We start from the raw sequence: 16,813 nt of genomic DNA on the forward strand, positions 1-16,813 counted from the left end.
AGTCATTCACCCACCCGTGGTCGAGATGCTTGACAGCTGAGGAAGGAGAGTATGTGTTGAGAGAGATACATGAGGGTATTTGCGGGGCACACATAGCTCCTCGCATGTTGGCCAAGAAAGCGGTGTTGCAGGGCTACTACTGGCCCCTGATGGTTAGGCAAGCAGAGGAGATAGTAAAGAAGTGTGAAAACTGCCAGAGACACCAGAATATCCGACATGCTCCCACTACAGAGCAGTGTCCTATTACAAGTCCTTGGCCATTTGCAACATGGGGAATTGACATCCTGGGGCCTTTCACGCCAACCACGGGGCAGAAAAAGTTCTTGATAGTGGCAGTAGATCATTTTACTAAGTGGCTCGAGGTAGAGGCAGTGAGCACCATCACAGAAGCTCGGATCCGGGATTTCTTCTGGAGGCAAATTGTGTGTCGTTTCGGTATACCCAGAGCGTTGGTAACTGATAACGGAAAGCAGTTCAACTGCCGAGCCTTCAAAGAATTTTGCAACGACTTGCACATTGACCTGCGTTTCACTTCAGTAGTTCACCCGCAGAGCAATGGGATGACCGAAGTAACCAACCGGACGATCCTAAAAGGGCTCAAGGCCAGGCTAGGAGAGTTCGATAGACAGTGGCTGGAAGAGCTACCGAAGGTCATATGGGCTTACAGAACCACGCCAAGGGCAGGCACAGGAGACACCCCGTTTTCTCTAACATATGGGTGCGAGGCAATGATACCAGTGGAAATCGGGATGCCGACTCTAAGGGTCCAGTTCTTCGATGAGGCTAAGAACGAGGAAGAACAGAAGTTATGCTTAGACCTGCTGGAAGAGCGAAGAGAGCAGGCAGCGCTAAGAATCGAAGCATACAAGCAAAGAATGGCTAAGTATCATAACAAGAGAGTTAAACCCTTGAGTTTCCAAGTCGGCGATCTGGTCCTACGACGGGCAGACATTGCCAAGGGAAATGCTGGAGTGGGAAAGCTCGAACCTAATTGGGAAGGCCCCTATCGAGTCACTGAGGTCGGACGAGCAGGAGCTTATAAAATAGCACACATGTCGGGCAGAGTGCTCCCGAGAACTTGGAACTCCCAGGTTCTTCGGAAATACTATCAGTAGTTACTTGTTTTCATTTTCGAGGTACCTAGGGGTTTTTTCACTTATGTTTGAGTTAGGCTTTTGTAAAACTCAAACATAAGTTTTTCCCCTCAATGAATAAAAAAGATTAAAAAGAATTCATGTCTTTTCCAAAACCCGAGCACTCTACTCGGTAAGAAATCCACGGGCTATGTGCCATCCACGGGCTATGTGCCATCCACGGGCTATGTGCCATCCACGGGCTATGTGCCATCCACGGGCTATGTGCCATCTACGGGCTATGTGCCATCCACGGGCTATGTGCCATCCACGGGCTATGTGCCATCTACGGGCTATGTGCCACCAGCGGGCTATGTGCCATCCACGGGCTATGTGCCATCCACGGGCTATGTGCCATCTACGGGCTATGTGCCACCAGCGGGCTATGTGCCATCCACGAGCTATGCGCCACCAGCGGGCTATGTGCCATCTACGGGCTATGTGCCATCTACGGGCCATACGCCACCAGCGGGCTAGATGCCACCTGCGTACTACGAGCAATTCTCGACCCCGAGCAACAACAACTCCGTGTTGTCCCAAGACAATAGGCTATCCACGCCGAGCAACTTGCTTAAACTTGGTCTATGAATAACTAAGAACCTATCCTAGCATTTTTTATCCCAAGTCTAAGTCAAGAGCCCACGTATAAAAACAACATAGAAACTAGAAAATTTATACTACTGGAACCAGCTCAGTAACTAAGCTAAGTTAACAATGAAAAACTTCATTCAGAAAGATAACAGGCAAACCGGCAAGTAAAAAACAAGATATATACAAAGGCCAAAGTAATCAAACTTTGCAAAAATATTCAAAGTATAACAAAGGAGCTCGGAGCTCAACACTACAAAATAATGGGAAAAGTCATTCAGGAAAAGCAAGTATATACGAAAGAAAATATTCAAACTGGTAAAAAGAGCTCAAAGCTCAAAAATCCCAAAATTTACAAGACAAAGAAAAATTGTTCAAAACTACAAAACAAAAAACCAAATTGTTCGAAAATTACAAAAACATCGGCATTAGTTCGGGCCTTGGTCTTGGTCATCAGCCAAATAATCCTCAATGTCGGCTGGAACATCATAATCCTCGGGCAGCTCTTTAGCTCGGCGATGCAGCTCCAACACGTCTAGCTTGAAGTCCGAAACATCGACGTCGGCTCCAAACCGGCCTTTCACGAACTCGCCAACTTGAACCTCCCCGATGTACAGCATCCGCCGGAAATCCTCATACAGGCCTTCCTCCCGAGCAACTCCCTTGGCCACCTCGGCCTCTGCATCCTCGGCCCGCTTGGTCATCTCAGTTAATTTTTTCTTTTGGTCGGCCACGGTCTCTCGGAGACCTTTAGACGCCAACTCATTCCGAGTCGTCAAGGCGGACAGTTGCTTGGCAAAATCATCCTTAGCCGCAGAATGCTCATTCTCAAGCCGGCTAATTTCCCCTCTTAGCTTCTCCAGCATGTCCAAATCCTCGGCCCGACGATCCTCGGAACACCTCAGCTTGTCCTCCAACTTGGCCACCAGAGAAGCACCATCCGAAGCTCTCTTCTCGGCCTCCGAGGCCCTTCTCTCGGCTTCACCAGCCCTCTTTTCAGCATCCCGGACCTTGGCAGCCTCCGCAAGTAAAAGCCTCTTGGCCAGCAGGAGGTCATCTTCATTCTGGCTGGCATTCCGATCAGCTCGGTACGACATCTGAGCCGCCTAAAAGAAAACACAGTTGTTTAGACAAGAGAAATGAATCAAGTAAAACAAAAAGACAAGCCAAGCAATATTTAAAAAAAAAAATTTTTTACCTGGATACAGAGAGCAGAAACGGTGGCCAGCAAGTTCTCGGGCTTATAAGTTTTATAATAAGCCTCGTCCTCGGGCAGAGTCGTCACCCGAGCAATGTCCCCCGCTATGGGCAGTTCATGAATTGATACCCGGACCCCGGGGTTATGCTGGCCGACCCACTCAGCGAAGCGCGCCCGAGTAATACCATTGGGCCCGGAAGCAGCGGTGCTGGAGTCCGACGAAACGTCCGGCAAATCCGGCATCTGGAAGTGGGAGGTTTGAGCACCGGAACCACCCACCCCAGGAGCCGCCCCCTGGGGGACCTCCTCAGCCTCTCGCGGCCCCACCACAGTCTCGGCAGATCCCAGGTCCACGAAAGGAATGTTCCCTCCTACTGGCTCAGCAGTAGGGGGGACATCGATACCACTAGGCAGTTGGACCCGTAGGGGGACCACGTGAATACCCCCCTCAGGGGCCGCGGTACTCGCCGTCGTTGGCCGAGGCCCCGAGGCCGCATCAGCCGCTGCCCGGGGAACAGCTGGAGGCACCGAGGTAGAAGCTCGGGTAGCAGGCCTCTTGCGCTTCTTCCCAGCAAGTTTAGCAGGATCCAGACTGTTCACTGCAATAACACAAAGGCACAATGAGTCAAAAAAAAAAAAAAAAAAAAAAAAAGAAAAAAACAAAACAAAGGAAAAAGTACAAGCACAACACAGCAAGCAAGATACCAAACAAGACAAAGTGCTAAGACAAACACCAAACTAATGAAAACAAGCAAGACAAACCGGCACTAGCTGGAGCCGGGCTCTTCCAATAGTCAAAAGGAACTTTGGGGCTCAGATCATCGGCATGAGCCTTTTCCCCAGCAGGAGCAGCATCCCGGAGCTTGTACATGTCATCTCGCTCCATAGGACCAGGGATATGAAACCACTTCAAAGGTTTGTAGCATTTGGTGACCCAGGCAGTCACCATCCCTTGGAAAGCCGTAGGATGAGAAATCTGAAAATAATCCTCTTTGAAATCCCTCAAAGAGTCGGTTATCCCCGAGACCAGCCCCCCGGGCACATCTTTCCTCTCACCCCGAAATCGCAGGTAAGCAAAATGACTTTGGTCCTTCAACGACATCAGATACATACAGCAGAAGAGTCGCATGCTGTCCGTAACTCCGTTTTGCTGACACAGCTTCAAAAAACAGGAGTAGTGCCGCACACCGTTAGGGTGAATCTGTGATAAAGGCACTTCGAAATAATCGCTTAACCTCTGGTACTGCTCGGAAATGGGAAAACGAATCCCTGACTGTAGATGCTCCAAAGTAAGCATGATAGTATTCTCGGGAGGAACATCGTTCAACCTCTTCCCCTTAGGGATCACCGATAGCTCGTACTCCTCCGGGATGCCGAAAGCTGCTCGCACAGCCCTCAAAAAACCCAACGTACACCGCGATGTCTTTATATCCCGGTCCTCAAGCTTATCATTCCCCGCCTTTTTCTTTTCCTTTCCCTTACGGGAAGGTTCAGGTATAGAGGTCCCCACCTCTTCCACCTCGGGAGCCTCATTGCGCTGAGGGCGTACTACATAAAATTCAGTTGACGGCTCGTCTGTGCCCACGTCATGGTCATCATACCCCATCCCCTCTTCACGATCTGATGGGTCACCCGACATACCTAAGGACAGGGAAACAAGCTCAGATGAGGCAAGTCTCACTAAATAAACAAAATGAACTAAAACTATGGATCAATGTGAGTTTCCTAGGGGGTGAATCCATCAGAACATGAAGAACATCAAACGAAACCTCCAGATTACTGGAGAAACGCTTCCCAAACAGAGGACATAACCCTAAATCCCCAAAATCTGGAAATCCAGACCCCAAACAAACCACACAGGAACAACGAAAAATAATAAAATCACAGTGAGCAACTGCCACAAAACAAAGCAAAACAATGAATTCTGGGAAACAAAAGGAATTTTCAAACACTACACAAACACAGAGGCAAAAACAAGCATCAATCCCTAGAAAAATCTCCGCAGCAAGCAAGGAACGAATAAACAGAAATAAAGCACCACAAACACAAAATTCAAGTCACCACAGATACAAAAAACTGAAAATTCAACAAGAAAACTTACTTGTATGTGAAGCAGAAAACCTTCGAAGAACAATGGAAAATCCTTTGGCGCAGACAGCACTGGAAATAGAAAGCTTCAGAACCACTGGAAAATCCTTCGCCAAAGAGAAAAACAGAGAACCTTCACACTCAGAAACACGAAGAAAACTGAGAAAAAATCAAAGCACACAGGTTTCTTTTTTAGCGCAGAGAGAAAACGAGAGAGACGAAGATGAAAAGTTTAATCTGTTTTTGAAAAATGCAATTTATACTTGAAAAAGAGAGGGAAATTGAAAGGACACGCCTTTAATTTTTCTCTCTCTTCCCATTTAAAACGTCTCCTAGGAAACTGCACTAGCAATACCCTCTAGACACGTGGATGAAAGGTGCGCGAAAACACAACCGCCACTCAGGAGACCCATCCCTAACAGCTGTCATACGCACCAACTCGAAAGGACAGGTCCCTTCACATCCCACCAGCTACCCCTTCTGACAAGCGGCTGGGTGTCAGCATTGATCAATACTAGGACAATCAAACCACCACTCACGTGACTGGAGATCTCGGAGGACACTACCACCTCGGACATAAATATCCGACACACTGGGGGGGACTAGTGATAACGTAGCACATCTAGCAGGGGCGAAGCAACCTCGCCAGGAATGAGTATCACTAAGTCAAGCATTTCACCGACCTGGTAACAATGTCCGACCTTCTGGAAATCATAGAGCACATGACTTGGGGGGTCACCGGATCGATGGGAATCCAAACATCATCCGAGACAATCACGCTTGATGAGGTCGGACCCAGAATTCTATCCGGGCTCCAAGTCGTATTTGACTCAAACCTAGGCCGAGCTCCGAGGTCGTAAACCCGAAAGACCGAACCATCTGGTCCGAGCTCCGAGACATTCTCAGATACAGGAACCATGATAACTTGACTCCCAAGATATCCGGGCTTCAAGGCTTGACCGGGCTCCGAGGTCCTGCCCAGAAGCGCTCACTCGTGTACCGGATCCTGGGACCACAGAAGATCTTCTGACAGGTGCGTGAGGAATGTTCCCTCTGACACACCTAACAAATCGCGCCACCTGCAGGGATATTCTCCCACGTGAGCATAACCGAATTCTGGGAACACTGGGCTCACAGCCTGCCAGCAAGGCAGGTTTGTCCTTAAACCCTAACTATAAATAGAGGGTTTAAGGACAAACCCTAGGTAATTCTCTTTTTCTCAACTGAAAACTCACTCTTTTCTCTTCTTCTTCTTCCTCTACTTCAATACCTTACTTGAGCGTCGGAGTGAACGTCCGGTGACCCCCACCGGAGTTCCTTCTGACCTCTGTTTGCTTGTGGTGTGCAGGTCGGAAAAGCTTGGATCCTGTTTGGTGATTTATCAGTAAAAAAAAACAGAAAAGAAAGATAACTGTAAATGACATAAAAAACAGAATAACTTATGCTTTTGAGATAAAGTGGTTTGCAGGAATACTCATGTAGTTTTATGTCTTTTTTTTTGACATTTTCATATGGATGAGGCGTCACCTTTAGAATATAGGTTGAGATTTTCTTTCTATTATTTGGTAGGAGAAATGTGCGGCATGCGTATTAGGCGCGCGTGTATGCTTCTTCTATTGTAAGAGAATATGTTATGGTCCTCCTTACTAACGTGGACTTTATAACTTCATCTACAAGTAAAGTAAATTATACTTGAATCACGATTGTGAGGCTAACATTTTTTATTCGAGATACAACTTATTGCCATCCCCGTCTATAAATAGTCTAAGTCGATCTTGATATTCGTTTGGGACAATGGGATGAATTGAGTAATTTTTCTAGGGTTTGTCATATTCGTATTTTTGGAGGTTGCTTCACGCTTACTAAGTTATCACAAATTATTTATTAGTGATATGCATTATACTAATTATTTTTGACCATGTATTAATTTTATTATTTCTGTATTAATAAGTAGACACTTTCATTATCATTTTATATTATGATAAATCACTTGAATGAGTAATTTTTCCGAAGGTCATCAATTATATGTCTTAATAGTAGAACCCTTGAGTTTAATAAAGATTTATATTCAAACTATTTGAAGTCTTAGAACATTGAGACTAGTATAAGTTGATTGATGATTATGCTTTACTAATCAGGTATATGAGTCATTAAGTGAAGTCATAAGTGTTATTCTAGAAATGGAGCACTCGCTGACCCATCATGAGAATACTACATAAATTATTGTCATAAGTTATTCTCATTCTAGTAATATTAGTCTAATCCTTTGACCTTGAAATCATCATAAATTTCTACATAGTTATTTCATATTTTAATATATTTGAATATTGTCTTTAATAGGATAATGGAATAGATTGTCGTTAGATATGAAAGTAGTTGTGTGTGACTGAGAAGAAATTTGTCTCTCATTTAATTATTTGAGTAAGATATATATAGGTCCCTTGAAAAGATAGATTAAAGATAATGCATGATCATTCTAAATGAATTGATAAAGAGTTATGATTATCAGTCTACTTCGAATCAGGAAACAAATAATTGAATAGTATAAGGATGGTATTACTATGTCTTATATTCAATTTGGATATCGTGAGAAAAAAGAATTAAATATTCATTATAAAAGGTTAAGTCAAACTAAGAAGAGGCCCCAAAACTAATATGAGTTTTATAAGCTCGATGGAATAATGTGATAAATAAATATATAAAGATAAAAATACGTAGTGTTTCAATTGGATTGAAAACCATGTATTTGGCTCAAACCCTAGATGTGTTGTATACCTATAAATACACATCTAAATTTAGGGATTAAACTCATGTGTTTTCGAAGTTAAACACAAAACATATCACATTAATTTGAAATTTCTTTAAAAAGCAAAAGTGCTAGCAAATAAATATTTGTTTTGGAAAGTATGTTAATGTGAATACTCGTAAAAGACGTATTTTTTGTAGGCGTTTCGATCTGCAAGAAATGAAAAACGTATCATCAAAATGAACCACCCTTATTTTTTTCTTAAAAACTTATTGTTAATTTGACATTAGTAAGTCTTATTTATACAACTATGTCGATTTATCAAATTACGTGGATATTATTTGAATTTTCAATAGTAAGTTTTGAAATTTCAATGCATTATAAAATTAGAGAATCCAGTAGTATTTGATATGAAATCACATATATGTGGATTTTTTTAATCGATATTTTTTAAAATAGTTTTCTATATTTTGTGTCTAGTTAAAACGGTTAATTAATCATTTGATCCATTATTTTATATGTAGATACGTCAATGAATGTATGGGACTTATTTATACTAGGTCGATGCCCGCGCGTTGCGCTGATGAATTTAAGTTAAATAATTTTATTAATTTTTAATAAGTAATTTTTTAAATTTAATATATTGTTATTTTAATCAAACAAATTTGAAAATAAATAAACATATAAAATAATGTAAGTTAAACTAAATAGAGATGTTGAACATAATAATATATTTGCGTAATATATGAAAAGTATACAATCATATTCTAACATAAATTTTAGACATAGTCAAACACCATATACTAGTAACAATGACCACAAAAGATTGAAAAAAAATAAACCTCTAATAATAATTAGGCATATCCACCAAAAAATACTAAACATTTACATGTTGTGTTAGTTATAATTATTAATTTGATATAAAAGTTGAGTTTGATTTTAGTTCGGTCATTATGAGGTTCATCATGTGTTTTTGTTAGATTAGTAGGTTAGAGTGGTGCTATATCAGTTATTCATCGGGTTGAGAGTTACGTAGATGATATAACTAGTCAAAATTTCTATTAAAAATTACTATAAAAGAAAAGTAATGTTGAAAAGATTTGGCTATAACACTCACAACACGCGAAGGTTTATTTTTTTATTTTTTGATGAATAGGACTAATAATTAAGCTTATAAGTCAAACAGCCTCAAAATACAATACATGTAAATGTTAAAATGAATGGATTTGTCAAATTGAATTAACTTTTCAAATATCTAAAATAGTTTATAAATATTAATAAGTTTAAACTATTCAAACTTCACGATAAAAATATTTTTCTTAATCATAAATGTACGTATTTACAAGGGTAATGCAAATTAAAATCTCTTCAAAGTTGCCTTTAAGATTTTGAGGGATGTTTTCTGAATAAAAAGTCTTTGTTGTAGGGGCTAATGTAAAAAAAAAAAAATCAAATTATAAATTTTACACTCTAAATACCCGCTATCTAACGTTCATATTCGAAAACCTCCACTTATTTAGCTAATGTGGGAAGAAGGCAAGTAGAATTTCTCTTTAAATCTATGTTACTTATAGATAGATTGAAAATCAAGAATGTAGAGGTAGGTTAGTGATGAACAATTCAAAAAGAATAAATGAAAGGTAGGGCAAGAGTTTATTGTTACATAATGATTAATTAGACGAAATGAAAGAAAGATGAAAAGTTTATTTAAATAAGGATTAATTCCTAAAAAAATCACGAACTTTACATGAAGTTTCATTTTAATCATGACCTTTAAAAGTTGCCATTTAAAGGCACGAACTTTCATTTTGTTTCAAATCTATCATTTCAGTGTATTTTTGTTCACTAAATTCTTCAATAAACTATTAATGAAAGACCCAAATTATAAATCGACATTAAATCTTATTATCTTTTAGTTATAGTATATAGGATTAGGAATTTTTGGTTCGATAAAATACACCGGATTTTACTTTGGCGATAGATTTGAAACAAAATGAAAGTTCGTGCCTTTAAATGACAACTTTTAAAGTTCATGATTAAAATGAAACTTCGTGTAAAGTTCGTGATTTTTTTAGGAATTAACCCTTTAAATAATGTATAAGGTCAAAAAAATTGAAGATTTTTTTGTGAAAGTTAAGAAAAATTCACATAGACAAAAAGACTGTCATTAAAAAGGAGTATACATGGCTTAAGCATAAATTGTTGCATTGAAGCTAAAATAAATACCATTGCATATGCTAAGGTGCTTGTTTGTTTGATGATTTCTAACGGGTTTAAATTTAAAGTAATCATTGGTGTTAAAGGAATGCTTAATGGTTAAAAGAGTGACTGTTTTGATTTAATAAATGAAGAATGGAGATTTTAAAGTACTTTGAAAATTGAAAAGTTGTGCAAATGAAGGAGTATAACTATGAAAATAATTTAAAAAACATTAATTAAATAGGAATCCACTTGGCATAAATATATGATTCCACTTGTCGGAATGATGTTAAAAGTTTTCTTGAAGCTCAAAATTATAATATATTATTATTATTATTATTATTATTATTATTATTATTATTATTATTATAGAATTATAAATTATAAATTATAGATTATAGGGTTAATTCTTAAAAAAATCACGAAATTTACACGAAATTTCATTTTAATCATGACTTAAAAGTTGTCATTTAAAGGCACGAACTTTCATTTTATTTCAAATCTATCACTAAAGTAAAATTCGGTGTATTTTATTTGACTAAAAATTCCTAATCCTAGATATTCTAAGAAAGATAATAAGATTTGATGTTGATTAATAACTTGGATCTTTCATTAATGATTTAGTGAAAAATTTAGTCAATAAAAATACACTGAAATGATGAATTTGAAACAATATGAAAGTTCGTGCCCTTAAATGGCAACTTTTGTCATGATTAAAATGAAAATTCGTGTAATATTCGTGATTTTTTTTGAAATTAACCTTAAATTATATCTTGAAAGTGTTATACAACTTTTTTGTGATAGCTGAAACTGAAAACTCATATCTAATTCGTGGTGTATGTCATTAATATTTCCTCAGAATTGATTAAGTTTAAATTTAATTTTTTTGATTAGATTAGATTTGTGATTAAACTTGATTAAAAGATTATATAAAAAAAGTTTGGAATAAAATAATTAAAGAAATGTTTGGAGACGCGTGAAATACAGATAGGATTGCTTGGCTTCCAACAAATCCATTACAACCCAATACATAGATGACCACACTAACATTTTTGGTATTATTGTGCACATGCATTACCTTCTTTTATTGGATGCTACATTTCATTCCATTTATACTATAATTTATGGATTAATCAATAATTTATAAAGATATCTTAATCCAAAATCCTAATGGTATCAGAATAAGTCTGAGCATTTCAAGATCAAACATTTTTTCAATCCATTATATTCAATAAATCTAATTATTTAAAAATCGCCATCCGTGTTAAACTTTTTTTCGTTTGTACCTCCACATTAAAAAAATAAATTGTATCCTTTTTCGAATTTTTAAATTTCATCTCTACCATAAAATATTAAATTGATCTTTTTTATTTAAAAAAAATTAAAATAATCCTTTAATTTTAATTATATACTAATTACACTTTTTTATTTAAAAAAAGTAAAATAATCCTTTAATTTTAATTATATACTAATTACACGTTAATATTGTTAGTTGCATAAAAATACTTTCTAAAAATTTCAACTAATAATTATTGTTTAATATATATTAATAACCAATAATGTTTTAAAACAAAATCCGTAAAAAAATACAATTTACATAAAATATAATTTTTTTAATTTTTTTAATTTTTTTAAAAAATTTCGTCGAAGGAGGAGACCGAGCTGCCCCTCCTTCCATAGAAGGAGGACGTGGACCATGGAATAAAGAGCTCGAGCTGCTCCTTTCATGGAAAGAGGACGTATATGCTTCCCCTTCTTTGAAAGGAGGAGTCCAAGAAGGATCTGCTGCTCCTCCCCTGAAAAAAGAAAACAACTCTTCTTTTCAGGCGAGGAGGAGGATTTCCTCCTCTTTCTTGTTTGAGAATTGAAAAAAATCAATGTTTTAAAAATCGGACCGGCCGGTCGAACCGGTTGAACCGCGAACAGGTCAGTGGTCCGGTCTGAAAAGGCAAAAAACCGGATCTTTTGGTTGGACCGGGTTGAACCGGATTGGACCGGTATAAAGCGGTAAAAAATCGGGTGTTGAACCAGATTGAACCGATAAAAAACCGGTGAACCAGAATTTTTTTCAATTTTTTTAAATTTATTAAATCGATTGAACCGGTTAAACCGGTTGAACCGGAATTCGGTGGCCTCACCGGTTCGGTTTTTAAAATACTGAAAAAAATATAAAAAAAATCATTTTTGTAAAAAATTCTATGTCGAGTTCGTAAATTGGAAATGTACGGTGGTGTGTCAAAAGCGTTTTTTTAATTTTTCGATAAATTTTATTTAAAAAAAATTAATTATTAGAATTTATTTGAACATTTTTAAACCTGAAGAGCTTGTTTGTATTTTACCAAAAAAAAATGGTATAACCTTCTAGTTGGTAGTTTTTAATATTTTCATCCTTAAATTAATGAAATCATTAATTATATCTTTGTTGGGCGTAGAGACAAAAGCTAAAAATCCAAAAAAAAGCTGCAAATTGTATTTTTTTAACGTGGAGGTGTAAACAAAAAAAAATCAAAAATATGGATGGTTTGTAAATAATTAAGCCTAATCAATATATGTTGCTCCTAGAGTTTTATCAGAAGGCTTCGGGTGGGCATAAAAACCGGTCAAACCGTAAAACCGAACCAAAACCGTAAAACTAAACCGGAAAATATGGTTAATTTAAGTTTAGGTTTTGATTTTTGATTTTTGTGATTAATGGTTTAGGTTTTAAAATTTTAAAAACCGCGGTTAACCGATTTATAAATAATAAATATTTATAAATTATATTATTATAAACAAATTTATAATCTACATATATAAAAATTATAAACAAAAAATATTTAAAAAATATTTTATTTATCAATATATTTTTATTTTAGGAGTATATATATATATATATATATATATATATATATATATATATATATATATATTGAAAGAATTTTATTTTTTTAATAAAATATGTATATACCTAATTGAAATAGAAATAAATAAAATTTGTATTTTAATAATTAAATAGAATAAAAATTAAAATTTAATTATTAGACTATATTTAAAATTTTATCTATAATTTTTTTTTTATATCTAATTTTTTTTAATGGTTACATGGTTAAAATCTGCAAAACCGAAAAATCAAACCGTTTTAAATGGATCGGTTTACATATTACCCTCGTGAACCGGTTAACCGGTCCATGCCCACTCCTATCAGAAGCTGTGTGATTTTAAAATATATATCTTTTTTAAATATGTAAATTAAAAAGTGATAAGAAATAGCAATATTTATTAATTAAAATTGTATGCACATTGAATATTACAATTCTAAAGAAAGAAAAAAAAAATCAACGGAACAATATACAATCCGAAATTGAAAAACAAAGCTAAAAAAATAGGCTAATCACTTCAAAAACTACCGATCTTTCATTTTTTTTTCAATAACACCCTGACCTTGTAATTTCGTCAATTGCACCCTATTTCGTATTTTTATATTTCAATAGCACCCTAAAGTATTAAATTGAACTATTTTCATTTGGATAAAGTTCAAAATGAATCCTTCATATTTTTTAAAAACTCTAAATATCATATGATGTTTAACATTATATGTATAAACCCTCTTCTGTATAATAAAAAATAATTAAACTAATAACAAAAAATAAATAAATCCGTTCGAACGCCGCCGCTCTCCGTCACCACCTCCGTTCAAACGCCGCTCTCCGTCACCGGTCTTCCATGGAAGACGAGCTGCGCGTCTTCTATGGAAGACCTTCCTTTGGGGAAGACGAGCTGGTCTTCCCCAAAGGAAGACCAGCAGCTGGTCTTCCCGGCCATGGAAGACCAGCAACCAGCAGCTGGTCTTCCCGGCCATGGAAGACCAGCTGCTGCTGGTCTTCCACGGCGAGAAGACCAGCAGATCTGCTGGTCTTCCACGGCCAGAAGACCAGCAGATCTGCTGGTCTTCCACGGCCAGAAGACCAGCAGATCTGCTGGTCTTGGTCTTCCGGCCATGGAAGACCAGCTGGTCTTCCATGGCCGGAAGGAGGCCAGCTGCTGGTCCCGGAAGCGGCGGTGGGTGGTCGCGGATTCAGAAGCGGCAGCGGGTCGAGCAGAAAAGATGTCGGGGAAGATAATTTTTTTTTTAATTTTGAATTAATGGAGAAGATGGTTTATTTGAACATATTTTAAGTTAAGGGACTTGTTAAAATTTAGCCAAGTAGAAAATAGTATAAAATGATCCTTAGATTTGGTTATTTTATAAAATTTAATCCTTATAATCATGAAATCATCTATTTTTTTTAATTTAGGGTGCTATTGAAATGTAAAAATACGAAATAGGGTGCAATTGACGAAATTGTAAGATCAGGGTGTTATTGAAAAAAAAATGAAAGATCGGTTGTTTTTGAGTTGATTAGCCAAAAAAATAAAAGAAATGATATCTGTTGGTGGATGGGGTTATTATTAAAGATCAGGAGATGATTAAAGTGAAATTTGTAGAGTATTATATGGATTTGTTGGCAAAACAATATCATAGAATGGCTAGTATTAATTAGGCTTAACCCATCTAAAATTTCTTGTATTTTACATTTTTTTTATAAGTCTTTATACTTCAGTTTTGTATTATATGATCCTTGTATTTACCTATTTTTAATTTTCAGGTTCTTTTTGAGTTTTTTCCAGTTCCTGTACTTATAATTTTTTTTCCTCCAGTCCCTCTACTTACAATCTTTTTTTCCTTCAGTCACATAAAAAGGTTGGAAAAAACTGAAAAAGGACCTGAAAATAAAAAATGGGTAAATAGAGGGATTTGATAATATAAAAATAAAGTATAAGAACCTACAGAAAAAAAAGTGTAAAATATAAGAGTCTTTATATGAGTTTGGCCTATTAATTATATTGTGATGAATCAGGAGGGTTGGTAAATGAGAAAAATAGAATGGCTTTATGTGAGAAGTTATTTAAGCAGCTTAATATCTAAAATACTTAGAAATTGTTTTAGTTATCTGGTAGAGAAATCCCAATCTGCTTTCATTCTAGGAAGGAAGATAGGTGATAATATTTTTATGGCCCATGAACTGGTGTTTAATTATCACAAAATAAAAGGGAACGAAGATTGTGCCATAAAAATTGACTCAAAAAAAAGCCTATGACTTAATTTAGTGGGTGTACATCTATTTTCCAGACAGATAAAAAGTGATAATGGACTGAAGCGTGCAATGATAAATTTCAAAAATTCAAGTTGGTCAGGTCCGTGTACAATTGCAAACTTTGAAAGATTGAAATGTAATTAGCCGCAAGTAGTCTATACAAATCAAAAGAGATTGTGATCTAAATTTAAGAAATTGAACTAATTGCAATATTTTAAAAATTCAGAAATTGTTTTAGTTATTTAGTAAACAAATCCCAATCTGCTTTCATTCCAGGAAGGAAGGTAGGTGATAATATTTTTATGGCCCATGAACTGGTGTTTAATTATCACAAAATGAAAGGGAAAGAGGATTGTGCCATAAAAATTGACTTAAAAAAAGCCTATGACTTAATTTAGTGGGTGTACATCTATTTTCCGAACAGATAAAAAGTGATAGGGGACTGAAGCGTGCAATGATAAATTTTAAAGATTCAAATTGGTTAGGTCCGTGTACAATTGTAAACTTTGAGGATTGAAATATAATTAGCCGCAAGTAGCCTATACAAATCAAAAGAGATTGTGATCTAAATCTAAAAAATTGAACTAATTGCAATATATTAAAAATTTAGGAATTGTTTTAGTTATTTGGTAGACAAATCCCAATCTGCTTTCATTCCAGGAAGGATGATAGGTGATAATATTTTTATGGCCCATGAACTGGTGTTTAATTATCACAAAATGAAAGGGAAAGGGGATTGTGCCATAAAAATTGACTTAAAAAAAACCTATGACTTAATTTAGTGGGTGTACATCTATTTTCCGGACAGATAAAAAGTGATAAAGAACTGAAGCGTGCAATGATAAATTTCAAAGATTCAAGTTGGTCAGGTCCGTGTACAATTGCAAACTTTGAAGGATTGAAATGTAATTAGCCGCAAGTAGCTTATACAAATCAAAAGAGATTGTGATCTAAATCTAAGAAATTGAACTAATTGCAATATTTTAAAAGTTTATGGTTCAATTTACAAGTTTCACGGATTAAAATTTACTATACTCAAACCTTCAGGGTCATATAAGTTATTTTTGATAAATTTAGGTACCTAATCAAGTTTTTAATCCATTTTTGCTTAGCATGTAAGAATTAATACGAATTTAAGTGGCAAAATCCTAAAGATAAATGTAAAAGCTAATCCTAATCTTAAAAGACTATCATTTCACACACTTTTCAAAATTCTTGTTCATCTCTAACTCTAACTAACAAACTTCTAACTAAACTTAGACTCTAGCTAACCCTAAACTACTGCTATCACTATAAATAGGACTATAGGACACCCTAGCCAAAGGTCGGAAAATTGGTCGAACCGGTCGCACCAGAAAAAATATAATCAAACCGTAGGAAACCCTAGTTTGGCCGAACCCTAGCGCGCGCGCACACACACACAATTCGATCAAACAAAGATAATACTCTTCAATCATTCAATAACATAGTCTTGCATATTGATCTGAAGCTATGTTCCACATCCGGATCACCCAAAAACGAGCAAAGGGCTCAGAACGGTACTTCTGAGGACCCAGTACATTCTTTTATCACTTTTCATCATATTTAATCTAGAACTGCTAATTTATGTGTATTAGGATGCATGCTTAGCTTATTTGACTGTTCTGCTATCAACTGTCTTTAATTACCATAACTTCTCTTTGCTCTATTATTGTCATGAAGACGACTTAGATGTATGATTTAGGGTTGTTTAAATGAGTTTTACAAA

The 16,813-nt window shown here is 36.2% G+C and overlaps 1 protein-coding gene across 1 annotated transcript; it reads right to left on the reverse strand.

Moving 5' to 3' along the window:
• Positions 1–1,949: 1,949 nt before the first annotated feature.
• LOC126665401 (uncharacterized) lies at positions 1,950–4,558 on the reverse strand. The gene is made up of 3 exons (XM_056106375.1): positions 3,725–4,558; positions 2,920–3,657; positions 1,950–2,827 (listed from the first exon to the last, which is right to left on the reverse strand). The coding sequence occupies exons 1-3, from the start codon at positions 4,556–4,558 to the stop codon at positions 2,150–2,152; spliced, it is 2,250 nt and encodes a 749-aa protein (XP_055962350.1). The 3' UTR covers positions 1,950–2,149.
• Positions 4,559–16,813: the final 12,255 nt, after the last annotated feature.

Source organism: Mercurialis annua, linkage group LG1-X, assembly GCF_937616625.2.
Source record: "Mercurialis annua linkage group LG1-X, ddMerAnnu1.2, whole genome shotgun sequence".
NCBI lineage: Eukaryota > Viridiplantae > Streptophyta > Magnoliopsida > Malpighiales > Euphorbiaceae > Mercurialis > Mercurialis annua.